Here is a 19,695-nt window from a genome sequence, read left to right on the forward strand (position 1 = left end):
TCGGAACTTTGACCGCCTACACAGATTAGGCCATTCGGTATGAATCAAACGTTGCCCTTCCTCACAAAAACAAAACTCACCTTTTCATACCTCGGTTTTGTTAGACACTCTGGTTACAGCTAAGCTCAACATGCTTCTTTCAGTAAATTCCAACATACAAACGTGTGAAAATTGATAAAACCCAAATGAGTGAAGACATCAGATACCAACAACCTACTGTTACATGAATGAATGGGTCTAATTTCACCTCACACTAAAATCTCTCTCTTAAACTATAATATACTGAGCAGGCATATTCATCAATGTGAAAATATGACAACACAAACTATTCAGTGTATGACCATCACAGTCCTATAACAAAACCACTTTTGGATACAATGACAGTTCACCTCCTTTATATAAAGTTCCTAACAAGAAAGCATAAGAAATTTTATACCATTTCATACTCAAGGACATTCTAAGTTTGCGTTTCTTCCTCTTCCTGTAAAAACCCTTGTGACCAATGGAAGGCTGGACTGAACTTTTCACTTAAATCAAATTTTAAACAGATGTCTTCCAGACCAAAGCATTAACTGTGCAAAATGTAAAGATTCATCGTAAAAGCAAAAAAAAAGACAGAAGGCAGGATACATTTTTCATTCATTAATATATTTTCTGTATTATAGTTAACATAGTTTTTCTTTTGTGCCACCCTTTAATTTCAGTAAGTATTGATATTGTTATATTCAGACATGAGTAAATTTTCAAGACTGTTTTCTGCAATAAATATCATAAAATAATAGAGCTTCACATAATAAATATTCTTTACAACAAAATGTTTAACAGACTTTTTAAAAAATAGCCAAAATTATCTTTAGGATTTATACATACAATTTACAAAAGAATGCCACAGAAAGAACATGGATGTTGGAAATGGGGGAAAAAGTCCAACAGAAATACTACAAAAAAATGCCACAAAAGCAAAAGAACAGCGTTAACCACAGCTTTAATGCAGTACCAACTGATTACATAAAAACAATCCTGGTTGCTATGGATGTCTGGTAACAGCTACATATTGTCTAGATAGTCCTTCACAGATTTGGTGAGAGGCTGCTCTCACACGAAGCGTTGGAGAACTCGACCAGACTGAAAGGAAATTCTTTGCAACGAGTCAAGAGTGTTAATGAGTAGCTGAAGACGACACAAAGAAATGCTAAGGCAAACACTGGTTCGTAGAAAGGTCCTGAAAAAAGTGGTTTCATACTCCACACGCTCGCTCCAAACCGGATCCCTCGGAAGGGAGGTGCTTAAATGTTTGATAAACAATTATTATTATTGTTATTTTCATTATTATTACTTTTTCAATATAATCAGTCATGACAAATCTTTCTCTTGACACCGAGAATCACGCGGGCTTCTCCTGGCCCCTGGGCGACCAGCTATCTAGCTTGCAGTAGACCGTGTTGGAGTTCTTGCACCGGCAGCCGGGGCGACTGACCCGGTCGTAGCAGCCCTGGCAGGCTTTCACGCAGCCCTTAGCTGGCGGGTAGCACAGTAAACAAGGGAAGAGCACTGACATGAGCCCCATGCACAGGAAGCGGGAGCAGCAGTGTGACCGGGAGAGCGAGCACGGGCTGTCGGCACACGAGTCGCCTTCGTCATCGTTGGAGCAGTGGTAGAAGATGCCTTTCACCAGGCACATGCAGGTCCCATGCTCCACGGCGCTCTCAGGCGAGCAGAGGCAGAGCCCGCGGCAGGCCAGGCACGAAGGCAAGGTCCGGGGAGCCGTGCACTCTCCGCACTTACACCGACCGCACCGCTCACAGATGAACCGATGTCCCGACGCGTCCCCCCGGCCCGCCGGCTTGAGCGAGTCCTCCGGAGGGGCCGGAGCCTTCGGCTGCGTCCGAACGGGGCGCTCAACGCGCTGCGCCGGCCCAGGTCTGGGCTGCAGCGAACGAGGGAGGAGACCCTGCTCGGAGGAGGCACTGCTGCCGCTGCCTGAGCTGGCGGCACTCCCGGTGCTCGTGGAGCGGCTCAACACGGGTCCTCTTGTGCCAGGGTAGGGCCCCAAGGGGCTGCTGACCCGGTGCTCATAGTTGTTGTTCACGTTGACATGTATAACCTGGTGAGTCCTCTCCTGCTTCTCGGGCCTCTGCGCCGTCCGTGCCGTGGGCCTCCTGGCCACCGAGGGCCCCTCCGTGTACTCGTTGTTGGAGCGGATGGCCTTGATTTGGTCTAGAGAGAGAATGGCCGCGTGCTGAAGCTCCCGCTCGTAATCTAGCCTCTGCCTGCTGTCCGAGGACGGCTGCTGGATCGCGACTAACGAACCGCCGGTGCCATGTTGACTTTGGAGCTCCATCTGGGGTGATCAGGACTGCCGATGTTCACCGCAGACTTGGCACGCATCTGAAATCCTGCAGAAATCAAGGCAAGACGAGAGAAACCGTAAGAGCGAAGCCATTTAACGGCACGAGGAAAGATCATTAAACCGAGCCACACATCTCCACCTCCGTCACTGTACTTTGAGCAAAAAAAAAAAAAAAAAAAATCGCAGACACTTAAAATATAATCAACTGATCACAAGCTCATTTTGCGCCACAATTCCCATACGCTAATGAGGAACATAGTTCTCGCTCTCTGCTAGGATCAACCTTGACAAAATAACACGTTAAAATGAGGAGTTCAAACCGACAGCACACCGTTCAGGGAGTGCAGAAAATTGTGAGTTCAGCAGCAGCCGCCTTCATCATGTCCAGCACGTTTTGCAAAGGGCTCTTTCCGCGAACGCAGAGTGCAGGGCAGGTCGCTGAGGTTCACCACGAAGAACTTTAAATGCCCTGTTGGACACGCACACATCCGCACTGCACGACACGACACGACACGACACGACACAACACACACTTCCCCGCTCATTTCCATGTGTATGGCTCGTTTACATTGAAATGGGAGGGGGGGCAACGAAATGGGGACAGTGTGACAATGTGATCCGCTCCTTTGAGGCTCCAACAATGGTGACGGAACGCATCTGACAGACACATTGTAACGCGTCGGAACACACAGGGGAGCGCGCGCGCGCCCCAGCTTCCCGGGCTCGCGGAACACTTCGGTCACCAAGTCCGGACACTTTCCATAAACACGCCGCCGAAACACCGCGTCGCGGGGGGTGCCGATTAGAACTAAGCAGCCTCATCATGTCAAGTGCATACTGGGATCATGTCGGACCGTGGACCACACATCTCCCTCCGCAGAGGCGGCGGCGGCGACGTGATTTAACTGAGCGACGAACCGCGATACGAGGGGCCCTTACTTACCTGGATGCGCAGCCAGTGCGAGCGGGGCAGCGATACACTGCAGGACCATCTGCTGGGCGCTTCAATATAACGACCCCCCCCACCCCCACAGCCCCCTCCAGCCCAGTCTGATCGCACGGAAAAGGGTCCGAGTCTCAAGGACACGAGCGCTAACGTGTTGCTGGTTCTAACAAAACTCAGGAGGAGAGCGGAGGAAAGAAGCGCAGCGGCGCCCCCTGCGACGGCAGCCCGGGAGGAGGGGGGGGCCCGTTTGATGAACGGAGAGCACGGGAAAGAAGAGAAAAGTTATGAATGAAAACAAGCGCCGTGGGGGGAGGGGTGTTTTGTCGAGTTCCGCGACCATCCGAGAGCGCGAGCGCCTGCTTTCCTTTTTCCGAGCCCCCCGGCCGGGGGGGAAAAAAAAAAAAAAACAGACGCGCAGGGAAACAACTGGACTGCAAAGTCGCAGGACTGTCGAGCTCCAGAAGTTGCACCCAAACTTGTCACACGGCACAAGTCAGACACGCAGCGCGGGCGCGGGGCACGGATATCCGCCTCAGTCACACCACCATTTATTCCCCCCCCCTTCGCTTTATTCATTATTCCTTCCCGAGGGAATCGCGTCCGTCATTTCTCCGCACGCTCGCACGTCAGAAACACTTAACGAACTCTCACCTATGGGTAAGCGTCCATGTGGAATCCATCAACGAAAACATGAAGAAGGGCCGCTCCAAAGACACTCACTGAGTCAGTAGTACGTAACGCGGGCACGAGCACTGATCCTGTACATCCAAATGCATCAAAATAATATTCTGTCGCTATTTCTCCGTCCACATGCGAGCATTTATACACCGATGCGTCCCAGGTGTGGTAAATCCATGGTGTAGCTCTGCAGATCGACGCACTCAGTGCAGCACCGGGGTCTCTCTGCTCTGAGCGCTGATTTCGTGTGTCAGTCAACGCTTGTTTTGTTACTGAGCGCAGCAGCAAGCGCAGAAAAATGAGAAAGAGCAAAAAGAAATTGAACTGATTCGGGCGCAAAGCAAAAAGGGAAGGATGCAAAAAAAAAAAAAAAAAAAGTCAACGGTAAACTTGTATCCGAAATCGGCGTCGGTTTCTTTTTTTTTTTTTTGTTTTTTTTGCGCTGGTTTAGTGGCGTGGAAAAACTGCGAGACGCAGAGCGCTTTCTCCAGCCGCCGCGAAGCTGTGTGTGTGTCGCGCTGTGTGTATGTATGTGTGCGTGTATGTGTGCGGGTGGGTGGGTGCGTGTGCGTAGCTATGTGACGCGCACACAACCCGCCCCAGCAACTGAATGAATGAGAATGCGGAGAATGCGGGGCTCTGTGTTTGTTCCGCAGGCCGCTGCCCATTGGTCGGCTCTCGCCGCTGAAAAAGGATACATCGCATCCGCTCTTTGCTGGTTGGCCAGTGGCAGGAGGCCGGGCGACGGAGGGGGGCGGAGAAGCGCTTAAGGAGGACTGATTTGGTCGGACAATAAACACGGACGACGTTCCTGCTTTTGTCACTAAACCCATAGTGCCGTGCCTTCTGCGACACTGAAATACTGGCACATTGCAATGTAAAGTGGTATGAAGGGAAGGGCACATTTTCCAAGATCCGTCTTCGATCACTAAAATTTGATCCTTCCCTTAAACTATAATAAATCATTTGGGTCAAACATGAAAAATCTAAATCCGATAATATATCTTAAAAACTGGACAAACGTGCCAAAAGTTCAAATATCAAAGTAAGAAAAATGTGATTTCGAGCAAACGCATTGTGTCGTTTTCAAAGTAACACGTGGGCGCCACCTTAAGAAGTGCCCAGCGGGAGGGAGAGAGAGGGGAAGAATAGAAAGAAAAGAGAAGAAAGAAAGAAAGAAATAAAAGAAAAGAAAGAAAGGAAAAGAAAGGAGAAGCGCGCCCGGCGGCTCCTTTCGCCCGTGTCCACCATTCATTACATCCGAAAGCACGGCAAGAAGTCGTCGCTTCAGTTCATGTCTTTCAGATGGAGAACTCACTCACTCACTCACTGTAGTCTGGCAGTGGCTAGTTCATGTCATGATCGCCTTCAAAAAGACACAACAAGCAGTACATTTTTGGGCGAATCGAGCTGACGGAAAAGTAGTGCATGATGAAAAAGAAAACGCTAGGATCGCTGCTGCTGGTGGTGGTGAATTACTCTGCAGTCCTCGCGTTGAATGAGAAACTGACGAAGCGGAGGTCAGTCAGTGCTTCAGTTGAGCATGTAAAGACGCCGGCGTGTCTCATAATAATGATGAGTGAAAGGATCCGCTTTGGAAACGACCTAAAACGACTCGTCTTGCAAGTTTTAGCGCTCAAGCTGTCAGTGGACAGTAAACCCGCGCTAATCCCGCTGAACCGCATCTGAACCGCATCCGAACCGCATTTGAACCGCAGCTCAACTAACCCGCCGGCTTCGTTCGCTCACTGCACGGGTTAGAACCGCGTCACTTAACTCTTACAGATGACAATCGCACAAATCTTGCAGACCCAAATGAAGCCCCCCTAGAATTTTCCTTTACCACGAGCTATTTTTACACGTACTATATTAATTTTTTAAACATATTTTTTAGGCCTGTTGTTTATTGCATTTTACGAAAGCGAAATGTGAGGACATAAAGGACATAGCTGCAGACACACGTAGGACGATTCTACTTTGCGTTCCACAAACAATAAAAGCAAAACGGCAAGGAAAAATGTCAGCATTTATTTCAGGTTTTAGGTGAGCTTCACCTCGGTGGCTTGAGAACGGCTGCGGTGGTGCCAGCAGTGACCTCCTACCACCAAGCACCGCTGTCATGGCCGCGTTCTTTTCAGCAACAACTCCGAGTACCGCGGTACAGCACCTCCCGCGCCCCTGACGGAGAGTAAGAGCGCGGCCCGACGGGACGCCGGCGGCTCTCGTCCGGACAACCCGCTTTTAGTTTTTTGTCCTCTCCCAGGGACGTCAGAGGACGCGCAGGCCTCGCTGCTGCCGGTAACGCGCGTACAGCTGGACGAGCGAATCCGGGATCCTCGGCTTCACGGCAGCAAGGGCCCTCTCGAAGTGCCTTCCCGCGATGCGCTGAGCCCGGATGTCGTCCTGCAAGGCGAAAAGAGCGGCCTCCCTGCACACGGCGCCGATCTGCAACGGGAGAGAGAGAACGGACCATTTCAGACGTTAGCCAGCTTAAGCGAAACGGTAATGCGTGTATGACGACGTGACGCGTATGAGCGCTGCTCGTTCGTTGTTCATCGCTATTAAAAACGGGGGGACAAATATTTAGCATTTGCGCATCTCGATTCTGGGTGCCACCATCTGCAGCGTTTTTCCGATCGTGCCCGTTTCCCCAGGAAGTACGTATGCAAAATATTAAAAGCGAGCGACGGATTCGAAGGCCGACTTCGTACGAGGGTCAGGAGTTCAGATCCAAGGAGGCAGGACCAACCACTAGATCCTTGACTGTAATGTTTTCAGTAAACATCGAGCTGCAGCAACGCGCTCCCCTGCGAAACCGTGGACTCTGCGCGGTTTTAGCTGTGCGCGCGCGAAATAAGAAAATAATAAATAATGATGACAGGTACAAGGAAACACTCCGAGCCCCGGGTCAGAAATGCAGCACAGGAGTGTCTGCTGACACTTTTTAACTTGCATTTCACTGTCAAAATACCTGCGCTATTATGCATCTCCTCAGGTTTCAACCCTAAAAGCAGCTCTATGTCTATAGGCTGATGAGCATCAACCTATTTGGCAGGGACACGCAGGCTCCTGGCACATTAAAACAAACATTAGAGAACAATTTAGAACAACACTCCTACGCATACCTGCAAGGACCTAAAAATAAACTCATGCCACCGGTTGCAATTCTGGGCATATCGCAGTGCTATTCGGCGTTTGTTAACGTGTTCTTTCTCCGGCTACTGTGACGGTTGACTTCGCACTTGTGTTTTGTTTTGCAGGCTTGCGATGTGATACTTGAGCAGATGTTCTCGAGAGAAGGAAGAGCACGGAGCAAACTGGCGCAGAGGAGCGCGCCTCTGAAACGGTGACCTCGGGGAGGATTTCGCAGCGCTCAACATCGGAGCCGCTCCTTCCCCGAATCCCCGGAAAAGACGGCCGGTGGAGCCGAAACACGCCGAACAAAACCCGAACCCCGTAGCCTCAGTTGCGGATGCAGTTAATTTGCTTCTTTCTTGAACGAAAGAAATACGAAAGGCTGGCCTGCTTACGTTGCTGACGAGAGCAGTTTTCGCGTTGCTTGCGACTCCGAAACGGAGTACGGCCGCGAACCGAGAAGTGGCTCACCCGTCGCCAGCATCTCACGTGGAGAGTAAGAGTCTGAACATGTGATTTTACTTTAGTTGCTCATCGCAAGCTCTACCTACATCTTTAAAGCTAAACATTTTACCCATGTGGTCACAGCTGTTACATTCGGTTCACATTTACATTTATTCGCTTAGCAGACGCTTCTCTCCAAAGCGACAAACATCTCATAGAAAATACTATTTGTGGGTTACCTTAGAAGAAAGAGACATTGGCTGCAGATATGTGACTCGTAAGTACAGTTCATTTAAAAAATAAAACTTTAAATCCTCACTCAAACAAACAGCAGGCCTATCGGGACCGTGGCATGCGACCTTTTGTTTGCGGGTCTGTCCTTAAGTATTAAGCAACCTGCTGCCTGCTGCCCTAAAGAAAGCACTTAAAACTGAACTTCCCCACCAGGTTGGCTGTTGTTCCACTAAACCACGTTTATATAGATCTGCTAGGAGTGACATGTTCCCTGATCACTGCGTAGAATAGACCGTACCGCAGTTAAACGAACCTGGCTGTGCCGGCAGGCGACAGGTGTTGGTCAGATGTCGCGAAACTCATTTTTCTTTCTTTCGAGCAACTGGAAAACGAGCCACGGACTCTGTAAAGTGACGAAGGCTAATCTTCTTCAGGGCTTCCCATCCGCCGTGGAGCCGAGTTTGTCGTCTTTAAGTGGAGATATGTAAGTATGAGGTATGCAGTCGCAGAGTGGTACAACAGAGTGTAAAATACAGGTTGTAACGCCAGCCCTGCAAAACTCAGGCAGACCAAGAACGATCACAAACTCAACAACACAGCAAAAGCACACATGGTTTCAAGTATCTAGCAAAGGCATACAGGAAATAACATTTTCCCATATCAAAATGTCTCTCTTTTCAACCCTTATTTTAAAATTTAATGCCGTTTTGACTAGGATCTGCTTACCAGGAATACAAGCAGTATTACTATTTAAAAACCATATACATTTTCATAATTACTAGTTCCATGCATCCTCTGGAACTGGGGCAGCTTGTCGGTGCCAGCATGGACTAAAGGGTCCGTTCCCTTCCTCATTAGCCAGGGTAGAGGGAACGGAGCCATGCCATCCTGAGCTCTTAGCAGCTGGATTATTTACTACGCTGCACACTGGAGCTGAGTGGTCGTGAAGGTGGATGCCAGAACCGCAGGGTCCACGCAGGTGGGTTCTCTAGGCGGTCATTCACAAAAAAGGCTCACCGCAACGGCTGCCTTATCCTCTCCTCCCTCCATGGAAGGCAGTTCCGCTTTCCTCAGCAGATGTAGCGGCAAACTGCCGTGGGCGCAGCTGCTCAGCACCTGGCAGCACCAGCTAAGAACCCAGGTAAATGACACGTTGAAGCACGCTGCTTCGGAACAGATTGAAACCAAGGGCTACGAAACAACCATTCCCGGATAACAGTGATCACGATCATAACTTCTGCCACCTGCAGAAGGTACAAAATCCCATGGGGACACGTCCAACTGCTACTTGCCCAAGCTTTAGGAAACAACTCGGCAGTGCCTTGATCAGAAGACAGTATGAAGTGGCCCAACATTTCAGTCATCCTTCCCATTCATCCACTGGGGACTTGAGTCACAAGGAAAGAAACCTTGCATCTGCGACACAGGAGAGTGCACCTGCACGACACGTGTCCCTCCGCACCCACATTTTGGTATTTCGACACGCGGGGAACACGAAGCCCGACGGATCTGGATGGAGAGGAACCGCACCTTGAATCTGCGGTCTTCGGAGGTCTTTCCCAGTTCCGACCGTTCTCGTGTCTCCAAGAGTCCGGTGTGTCTGGACCAGCAGTGGCACTGAACACGTTGGAAGAGAAGCGAATGCGCAGACGATTCATCGTCCGTCGTCATCTTTCCAACCACAGGGGGAGGGAGAGGGGCAAAATGGGGGCCATGTGTGACCATAATGATACGTCTCCACAGGTTGGTAGTCACATTTATTTTTGTTCTCGACTGGTAATTTAATTGGGCTGAGCAGGGAAGGCAGCTGTGACCACCCCAAAAACGGTCCCTGCGGCGAGCATCCCCCAGAAGGGTCGGACCAGGGCGGGATGGGATCTAGGGCTGCGCTGGGTGACATCACGGCCGGTGCGTGGACGGTGACCCGTTTGGAAGCCCGTGCCATTCCACTTCCCACGCATCCCATTCTCAAGCGGCCACGACACGCGTCCCCTTTCCTCGCAGGGCGCCGGAACCCGGGCCCCAGGCCCCGAGCTGTCGTCCCGGAGCCAATTCCAGCAAGCCCTGCGCGGCGGAAAGCGCTCCTCTGCTCCTGCGGTATCTGGCGAGGGTGGGGGGGGGAGCTCGTCATCAGCCGCGTGTGCTTCGCCAGCGGTAAAACCACTACTCAATTCCGTTCAGATGGAGGAAATCTCTCACGTCAGTTTATTTTTATCAACAGTGTGGGGGGGGGGGGGGGGGGGGGGGATGAAAAAAGAAAAAAAAACCCAAAAACAGAGATGAACTCACCAGCGATAGTCAGTTCTGACGCTGTTAAACCGAAACGACGCTCCACCTATTTATTATTCAATACCCTTTTCCGTGAAAATGCATGTAAACACACAGAATGGCAATATTAATACAGAACAAATCTGGTTACATTTTTAACCAAAAACACAGAAGTATTTGAAAACACAACAAACACAAGGTTATACCACACAAAAATGTAAAAAGGTGTTTCTACTTTTTTAATTAGTATTTCTTTCTTTCTCAACTCTTGTATCAGGGCAGGTGGCAATTTGTTCAAGGCTACGTATGATACGTATGCAAAAATAACAATCGCTTATTAACGGTAGAACTGTTATAACTGACTATGACAAAGCCAGTTTTCATTTCAATTTCAGAAATTAATCGGGCTTAAATCCGATCTCTCGTTCTTCACCGACACCAGGGCACCGTCAGCACATCCACATCTCCCGCTGAGAGAAAACCCGAACGGCCGAACGTCACGACCGTTCCTCTCTCCATCCGCGAGTCAGTTGCGCTGACTTTTAAATCCAATCGTGCGATTTATTGCGGGCTTTCGCAGTAATATTTCTCGCCCTGCGTGGTGCGTTCGGTCCGCGTAAAGTAGCGGAAAAGCCGTGCGAGTTATTAGATCGCTTGCGGGAAAGACTACCTCTCCACCTGAGCAGAAATTTTTTTGTTTTTTTTTTATTATTATTATTTTTATCTGAATGCCAAATTAAAAGAAATGGAAAACTTAGTATCCTAAAAGCATTTGTGTAAAGAGCTACAAGGGCGCTTGTAAACAGAAGGTTGCAGGTTCAAAGGCCCTGCTGTTAGTACCTTTGACAAAGCTTAAGTAAAATATGTTCAGGATAGCTCAGGATAAATACATAGCAGTATAACAAATAACAAGAAGCATAAGAGCAGAAACGTGACAGAACGGGTCAATGGGTCTTACCGACCTGGCACCAGCAGGGTGCTCGTACTCGACTCGCCGGCATACGGCACGGGCCACGCGCGTCGTCTCGCGCACCTCCACCGGCGTGCAGCAGCGCGGGTCTCCAGCGGCCCGCCGTCCAGCCCCCCCCCCCCATCACTTCGCATTACGGAAACACTTACATTCTCCTTTCGCTCAAAGTCGGCCTAATCAGGCCGACATCTCGCGCCCGTGATTACATTGGCCCTGAAAGAGTTCTTAAGCAAATGAAAAATATTGACTTCCATTCCTAAAAGCCCTGCTTCCAATTTTCTGGAGGAAATTAAATAATGTATAAATCAAACGGTGGGGCGCGGGCGTGGGTTCGGCCAGAAATAAAATGTTTCATCCTCCGAAGGCAAAGAGGAAGTGTCTGCAGCAACAGGGACATGCCAAGAGAAATAAGGCCTGACCTCAGTCCCATGTGAAACCCATTTAAGATAATCAGGCAGCGGGTGCGGGGCTGAGGCGGTGGGGGGGGGGGGGGGGGGGGGGTTGTTAAAATGCCTGCACGCTTCCAAGCACGGACGCATGCGAGTTCGGGGGCGGCGGATACACTGCAGTCCCGGCAAAGGGGAAACGTTATTCGGTGAAAAGGAAATGAGAAAAGAAGGCGTCTCGAGGGACCGCACCGAAAGCGAGCGCGGATGGGTCGTGTGCTATGTGCGTCTTCCGCTCTGCACGCGTCCGGTTCCTGGCCAAAGGTTCAAGAGAGCGGAGCAGATGCACCGCAAGCGCTGCGCTCCTCTACCTCTGACATTTCGGCAGCGTCGCTCACGAGGGCTCGAAAATCCAAAGTCTGTACGAGCTCAGTTTTGGCTCCAACGTGCTGGAATTAACTGCCTCCGTCCCTCAGAGCTGCTGAATCCCTCCAAGAATTCAAAAGACAGGATTTCAACCCATTCTTTTCAGACCTGGTTCTTTCCTGTCAGTTACATAAGAGTCCATCCAACACCATCTGCTATGACTATCTATTTGCTATATGAATGTCACTCCTACAGGCAGCTACTTGAGGGACGTGAACCAGCAACGTGGTGGTATCAGACAAACGAGCTGTGTTTTGATGATTCCGTGTCTGTGCCTAAAGCTCCGTTTGTCGACATACAGCTTTCTCACTCTGGGTTCTACCTCATTCTGGAGAAAAGTGTCTTAAATGCATAAATAGAGTATTTAACATGCAGCTTCCTTCAGTTATCGATACATGCAAGGAATTCATCTTTCATTCGAAAAAGACAACTTATGACCCCGTCTGCTTTCAGGTGCTCTGTAGCACAGCTCTTCCAAGGCAGCCAGGATGAGTTTTATTATTGTCATTTTGCTTCTGTCCGACGAAATCCGTACACGAATAATAAAGGCTGGAATTTTAATGACGCAATGAAGATTAAATTTGTTTCTCTAGACTCCTGTAGGAGTGTCCCGATCACGATTTGGTCCGGTAACCTTAAAAGCCACTGTCCTTCATCTGGACACGACCAGGTGTCCCGGGATCCAAGCAGGAGGACAGCGAGCCCAGAAACCAAATACGCCGAGACAGAAAAATATACTACAAGGTCAAACGCGACCAGGACCCGAAACACAAAGGTGTTTATATTGCCAGGGCACAAAAGGAGCTGAGAACAGGGAGATAAACGCGGAGGAGGAATGCAAACAGGCCGAGGGCTTCCGCGGAGCAGGAACACCTGCGGCGCGGCTGGGGGGCGAAAGCTGGGCCGCCGGTCCGGGGGATGTTTGTCCTCACCCCTTCATCTGTGCAATGAAAGCTGTGCATTCTCACTGCCCCCGTCCATGATGGCGTATTTACCAAACATGCCCGCACCGGATCAAGCTGGAGAGCTGCGTGTGTGTGTGTGTGTGTGTGTGTGTGTGTGTGTGTGTGTGCGCGCACACTGACATGGCCTCTTCCTGCCCATGGTGGCTCAACCACAGTGGATGCATTGGCTGCTCTCTCTCCGTAAATGCAGGACAAAAAGAATGGGAACAACCGCAGTAACTATTACCATGCTGTAATATCCACCACACACTGCTGAGAGGCAAAAATGCGTGTAAGCGCAGTCGCTTCGCGCAAACACACACCTGGGGAAGTAACGCCAGGACAAAGGCTCATTACAAGGCAGCTGTTCCCCAAGGTGTCGCTCAGAGCGTGCGCTTCCTGCGTGCGGAGCGCCAGACAAAGAGTCCTGTGCCGAGGCGCTAACTGCCGGCCGTGGGGCGGGGGCTGCGCCGGCGGGAGAGGTGGAGGTGTTGCGTTACCTTAAGCTAGTTTAGATGCACAAAAGGCCCCCGCCCCGTCGTACCCTCCCCAAATGCGTATTTGGCCACGCTGGGGGATGCCCGCTGCTGCGACAGCTTCTTCAGCGACTGCGGGGCATTCCTTCTCCCCGGGACACAGGCACACTACGGTGGAATTTGGATCCGCACCCCTTCCTCTGGAAAATTCCAGTTTGTGGGCTGCGCGTTTAGCTGCAAAATGCGGTCCACTTTGCTCATGTTACTCTGCCTACAGCGATTTACCCATTTTTACTGCTGGGTAATCATTACTGTATCAGTTTACGGTACTGATCAAGGGTGATGCAGTAGGAGCTGGGATTGGAACCAACTCCTTTGGCTGCAACACAGCAGATCTAAGTAGTCCGCTACTCCTGCACTTCGCCAGTTATCAACAAGGCTACTTCCTCTCGTCCGATCGCCCCCTGGAAGGAACCGCGGGTCACCGGGTCGCCCAATCTCCGCTCGCCATCAGGGCTTCAAAGGCCAGAGGTCCCAGCAGGGTGGGAAGTGGTAAAAGTGCGAGTGTTTCTGGGAAAGGCTATATCACTGCCCAAAGGAAAGGATGTGCGTTCGCAGTCAAAGGTGTGAAACCATCATTAAACAAGCAGTTATAGGAGTCTGGACTTCAGCTCTCCTACTACGAGAACATACTTACACTACAAGGTCCATCCATCCATCCATCCCTGCTTGTCCACTGCAGGGCCACAGTGGTCCTTTTCTGGAGGCAGAGAGTATAAGGCAAGGAACATGCTGGACAGGACACCAATCTGGCAGAGGTGAACCACACACACACACACACACACACACAAAGAGCAAATTGGAGTTCACCTGACACACACAAAGGTGTTTGGACTGCAGAAGGAAACCAGAGTACCTGCAAGAAACCCACATGAACACAGGGAGAACATGCAAACTCCGCACAGACTGAGCCGTGTCCGAACCCACAGCCCAAGACCGGCGAGGCACCAGCGCTACCTGCTGTGCCACAATGCCACCTGCACAGTGAGTTTAACAAACATTCCGCAGGATGACTTTTACTTAAACCCATCACTAAAATAGCACCAGAGAAATGAACCGAATCGAAGGGAAAGAAAACACCAGGTGCGGGGAGAGAACAGTTTGTCTTGGAAGAGGAAAAACACGACAATACCTATGCCATTGTGCTCTATTTTTTCTCCGACGCTAAATAACCGCATTTTCTAAACAGGTTTTGGCTGTGAAGCGAGTCCAGGGTTTCCGGGCGAGGCGGACCGGCGATCGTTCAGGACAATGGAGGCACTCAGTACATTCTAGAAGTCCTGTGTAAACAGCTTGACCTCTGCTGGTGTTACATCACCGCTGGCGGGACACGCGCCAGCCCAGGGGCTTTCCTCCTCATCGCATAAATCTGTGGACACTTGACTTAACACACATCGCCTGTTTTCTTACATTCCTCTCTTACGCTTCCCAAAACACGAGCGCCGGTGCGCCACTGCCAGCGCCAAAATGATTGTGAAAATCGGGGGTGTCCCTCATCTGCAAGCCCCAGTGCGTTTATTATTATTATCGTTATTATTATTATGATTATTATTCTGGAATGAAAGTCCAAACGAGTCCCTGATGTAAAGATCTCCTTTTTTCATCGTTGTGTTTTTCCACAAACTTCTCAGGCACGCTGTCCACCTCCCATCCTCCGATCGCTCAACCTTTACTGCATGGAGATTATCAAATGACCCTGTTGACCTTTTGAGGAGGAGGAAATGGACCCTGGATGCCCGAGCCCCCACCCCCCAAATTAACACCTGTGTTCACTACCCCTGGGTGCTAATCTGTTTTTAAAGCAACATTTGGTGTCGGTGTGAACAACCTGGAGATGAGGACTAATTTGCAATTTATGGCTGTCCAGAACAACAGCATACGACATACAAATATCAAAATTTCTGCTCAAAACGATAATGAACAAAATGGACAGCTGGTTGTGTTGAGGGTAGAGCTGCCCAAGGTGACAGGTTCAAATCTCATCCCTGGCTATAGTACCCGTTAGCAAGGTACTTACTCTAAATCGCTAAGGTAAAATTAACCAGCTGTATAAATGGGTAAATAACTGTAAATAGATTAACATTGTAAGTTACAATGGAGAAAAGTGTCAGCTAAATGAATAAATGTAAAATCACAGTGGACAAAATCATAAAACAGAAGATAAACGCAGTGATTTCCTTTAAAAGAATATATTCACACTCAAGCAGCAAAAAAAAAAAAAAAGGGGGGGGGGGAGGACTTCAAATTCACTTAAGGCTCATCATCCAGATGGTTAAGAACACGCATGAAACCTGACCTTCCTGGTCTTAAAAACTGCTGCAGAGATTTAAAACAAAAAAGGCAGATCGTTTTCCAAAAATAAATTTTTCATGTGACAGCGAGACAGATATTCTCACATTACAGTGCTCAGAAAGTCCGGGCAGTAAATCTGCTCTGATTTACATGAGGCCTATTAAGCTGAGATACAGAAAGACCGACAGGGTTAACTTTCAATTACTTCCTTTTATCTATTTTTCGGACACTTTTCTCCAGAGTCATTTACAGCGACGAGTTTTTACACTAAACCCTTTTATTCAGCTGGGTAATTTTAACTGTTTGAGTTCAGGCTAAGAACCTTGACCAAGGGTGCAACAAGGAGATCGGGGATCGAAAGCGAGGACCTTACCCAGCACGCTCCCTGCTGTCCCACATGTGCGGTTAGTGACCATTGTGCGCATTTTCCAAGCAGTGTCCGGTTCTCTAAGTGTCAGATTTACACTCCCGGGGAGACCATGACCCCCTTTACCGACCAGCATCTGTCAGCCTTTCTGGCATGGAGGAACTGCACTTGTACACAGTTCCCTTCGGACTGGTGAAGAAGTGAGAAGAACACCGACGGTTGCCGCAGGATTGCTGGGCCCATTGGAGCGGACCATCCCCGAAAGCCACCACTTCCCGAGGCGGACAGACACAAACGGCAAACGTTTCCGCTGCGTGGATGTTTGGACTGCTGCCACCTCGTCCTTCGACTGTGCCGTGGAACGCCCAGAATCCTTCAGGAAGCGCGTTTGAGGGAGCCCCGTGCGTCGCGCTGTTGCGAAACCACGGTGAGCCGCACCGTGCCCGGAGCCAGCGATCACGTTCGCCGTCAGAAATGTCAGCCGCGAACGCCATGTGTCAGCGTGGGGCACCCGCTCTGCACGCCACTCCATCAGTCCTGTCGCTACTCCTGTCAGGGCCTGATCACGAGGCGGAAAACGAGACGGTGCGTCGTCCCCACGAGCTACAGTTCCTCACGACAACACATCGCAATTACGGTATCGGATGTTGCGCTTTGGACAGATGGGGGGAAGGAGATCTGACTCGGGAAGCCAGATGTCACAACGGGGCCCGGTCCACGCGGAGCAAAAGTCGCTTTGAAAGGGCTTGTGGCCCCGAGGGGAAGACAAAGCGAAGTCCTGAAGAACGCAATTAAAGTTTCCACCCTGGGAAATCTCCTGAGGACCTGTCAGCCGATCCCCTTCGCTCCCAGCTGAGCATGCTTCCACTTGGGGCCTCTATTTAGGTGGGCCGCCTCAGGAAGCCCCGGTGGCTGATGGGAGCGCTGGAGGGCAAACCGAGAGCCAGCCGGTAGCATCCTTACTCTTTTTTTATTCATTCATTCACCTGGCGCTTTTCCGGAGGGACTTACAATGTCACCACAGCAGTGATTTACCCGTTACGCAGCTGGATCACTTTCGCTGTACCCATTCGAGGTAAGCGCCTTCATTAAGGGTACTGCAGCAGGAGGGTGGATTCGAATCCAGGCGCCGTGAGTGCAAGGTGAGGGACTTAACCGCTAGGCCGCCCGCTGTCCGGATGGCTATGTGCAGAAGCCCTTGAGAGCACACAAAGGAGCTGCATTTTGCGGACTACTGACAGCAGCAGCAGCAGCAGCAAGAGCACACAGAGAAACTGTGAATACATCCACAAACATGAAAGACAACTGCAATATTTCAAACGTGTAATCAAGTACCATTATCCAAGAGAGAAGACGCTTTTCAAGGCCCTGTATAAAACGAAGCGTGTTAGAATAAGTTCTGCAGAGCGTCCCCTCGGTCCTGCATCGCGTGGCACGAAGGCGTGCGCCTTTTCGCAGGGCCGGTGCTCTGGCGTCGTACCGCGCCTCCGGCTCTCCGAAAGCCCTTCCGATCTCAAGAGGAGAAGGGCGAGATTTACCGCACCCTCCTTGCGCGAGTGCTTCCCGCTAACGTGGGGATGGATATAGAGCAGCGCTAAGGGTGGAGGGGTGCGCCCCACCCGCGCGTGCGGCCGCCAGGGGGTGCAGGGCCAGAACAAACACGAGGGTCTGGCTGCTTCTTGGACGGAGCGCGGCAGCTCTTCTCCGAGCCGAACACGGATTTCATTGACGTCCCGAATCCGATACGGCTGTAAACCAAGATCCAGTTAATGTCACCTTCAAACTGTAATATTAACTACGCACTGAAAATGTATCGATGCAGGAATTCCATGATTTACGCGAATAATCCGTTCCAGAAAAACTGTGCACGTCACATTTTTCAGATGGCGAGAACCTATTTTCCATTTTAAATGGGAAAAATAACAATGTGTTCCCAGCCAATCCGAAACCCCAAACTAGTTTCCCCAAAGATCACTAAAACACTGGAAAACATCTATATATAACGCAAGAGCCGCTATACCGAAATTTGGGATAAAGTGACTTGTAAATGGAGAAATGCCCGCATGTGAGAACCAATAATGAGCATGTTAATAGGATGTCCTTTTCAAAGCAACTTACAACGTTACGTTTATACATTAAGCTACTCACAGTTATTTACTCATTTATACAGACCAGCGACTTTTACTGCGTCAATTCACGGTAAGTACAGTAGGCAAAGGGACTGGGATTCAATCCCACCTCCTGCTGGTCCAAATAAGTCAAAGAACGTTTCAGAAACCTCACAAATCAACAGTTTTGATCCTAATAATTACATCAACCCTAAAAATGAAATGTATTTTTTTTTACTAAATAAGCCAATAAATAAAAACGGAATGAACATCATGAACTCGCACGAGGCAAAATGAAGCACGGTTCATGTAACTTCATGTGCGCTTTGCGTGTCGTTCATGGAGTCGCGGTGCTGAATGTCGCCATTCCTAACGTCAAGCTGCACTTCAGGGAGCGATTCTCTGTTCCTGCGGCATGACGGACTCCTGCGCAGAAAGGCATTCGGAAATGAAGTGTGCAGGTGTCCGATGTGCGGAGATAAGCGACGTTTAAGGCAACGAGGCGGCACAGACCTCACAAAGGCTCGGCTCTTCCGCCACTCCAACCGCTCGCGTGAGCCGGAGGAGCCCGTCGGCCCGCGGCCCCCGTTCCCATCGGAGATAACAGGTCAGCAGATGGGTAGACGCCCCCGCTGCAAGGTGACGCGCTCCCGGAAGCACCCCGGGAGGTTGGCGACACGCGATAGTGACGGATCCGGTCCCAGGAAGGGGAGGGTGGGCTATTGGGGTCGCACAGATGCTGCGGTGGTACTCGACGGTCGCAGAGCGGCCGGTGAGCACGCTGGTCGTAAACGGATTTTGACGTCTTTCAAGCACACTGAGAACTTGTATAGTGCCAAAACAATTTTCAGCTTGTTTATTAAGTTACTTGTAATGCCTTACTCATTTAGAGAGCTGGGTAATTTTTACTGTATCGATTCAGGGTAAGTACCTCGATCAAGCGTACTACAGCAGGAGGCAGGACTGAACCCGGGCCCGTTGATGGCTCTAACCACAATGCCACCCGGTGATCCTGTCAGTCACCAATGTCCCTGTAAACACATGAGGTGCCCGATACTCCTGTTTAATCGTCAGTCTTCCCGTCCTCTGGCTCCCATCCTTCCATCCCATAACAAAGCTTAGGACGCGGTAAACGGAGCTTCTCCAAGCAAGCATTACCTGCACAATACTAGTATGTTAAATAGTCACAGAAAGTAATTGCTGCATTATTCAGTTTACGTGACCTAACATCACCTTTCACGGAAGAAGTAATATTTCAACAATATTACCGCCCGTTAAACTCGTCGTAGAGTCTTCCAATATTCTCTGCACACAAGTCGGCTTAACAAGGAATGAAACTGATAGCTTTCCGTGTGTCCATAAAGAAACGAGTAAATAAAAGATTAAAAGAGCATTTCACTGCAGGACCTTCGCACAGTTAATGATCATTATAAAAAGTGAGGAACCCTGAGCGAGGAGACCGAGAAGAGTGACGACGACGAGCGACCGAAGGGGCGGATGATGTGGGACGATGTAGGACTCATCAGGGTGGGGTCACGGGGCATTCTACAGAAGATAAACATCATGCTCGTGCAAAACGGTCATAAGCTCTATGGCGTTTTTACTTCTCAG

At 50.0% G+C, this 19,695-nt stretch overlaps 2 protein-coding genes across 6 annotated transcripts in view; both read right to left on the reverse strand.

The window, feature by feature from the left end:
* Positions 1 to 671: 671 nt before the first annotated feature.
* Positions 672 to 6,100, reverse strand: spry1 (sprouty homolog 1, antagonist of FGF signaling (Drosophila)). Of its 4 annotated transcripts, none has more exons than XM_029252426.1 (2): positions 6,029 to 6,100; positions 672 to 2,396 (listed from the first exon to the last, which is right to left on the reverse strand). In XM_029252426.1, exon 2 carries the CDS (start codon positions 2,339 to 2,341, stop codon positions 1,385 to 1,387), a length of 957 nt encoding a protein of 318 aa, XP_029108259.1. In that variant the 5' UTR covers positions 2,342 to 2,396; positions 6,029 to 6,100; the 3' UTR covers positions 672 to 1,384. The 4 variants fall into 4 exon arrangements, with proteins under 4 accessions (XP_029108259.1, XP_029108258.1, XP_029108260.1 ...); XM_029252425.1 differs by lacking the exon at positions 6,029 to 6,100 and adding an exon at positions 3,294 to 3,928; XM_029252427.1 differs by lacking the exon at positions 6,029 to 6,100 and adding an exon at positions 2,682 to 2,889.
* A 129-nt stretch (positions 6,101 to 6,229) lies between these two features.
* afg2a (AFG2 AAA ATPase homolog A) overlaps positions 6,230 to 19,695 on the reverse strand; it is an 82,821-nt gene continuing 69,355 nt past the window's right edge. Inside the window, exon 16 of one of the 2 annotated variants that reach the window (XM_029252422.1) lies at positions 6,230 to 6,419. In XM_029252422.1, the coding sequence (XP_029108255.1) occupies positions 6,243 to 6,419 (177 nt within the window). In that variant the 3' untranslated portion in view covers positions 6,230 to 6,242. Of the gene's footprint in view, positions 6,420 to 12,885; positions 14,067 to 19,695 lie in introns of those variants that run through there. The other variant, XM_029252423.1, reaches the window with a different exon arrangement.

This window comes from Scleropages formosus, chromosome 5 (genome assembly GCF_900964775.1).
Source record: "Scleropages formosus chromosome 5, fSclFor1.1, whole genome shotgun sequence".
In the NCBI taxonomy this organism is placed as follows: domain Eukaryota; kingdom Metazoa; phylum Chordata; class Actinopteri; order Osteoglossiformes; family Osteoglossidae; genus Scleropages; species Scleropages formosus.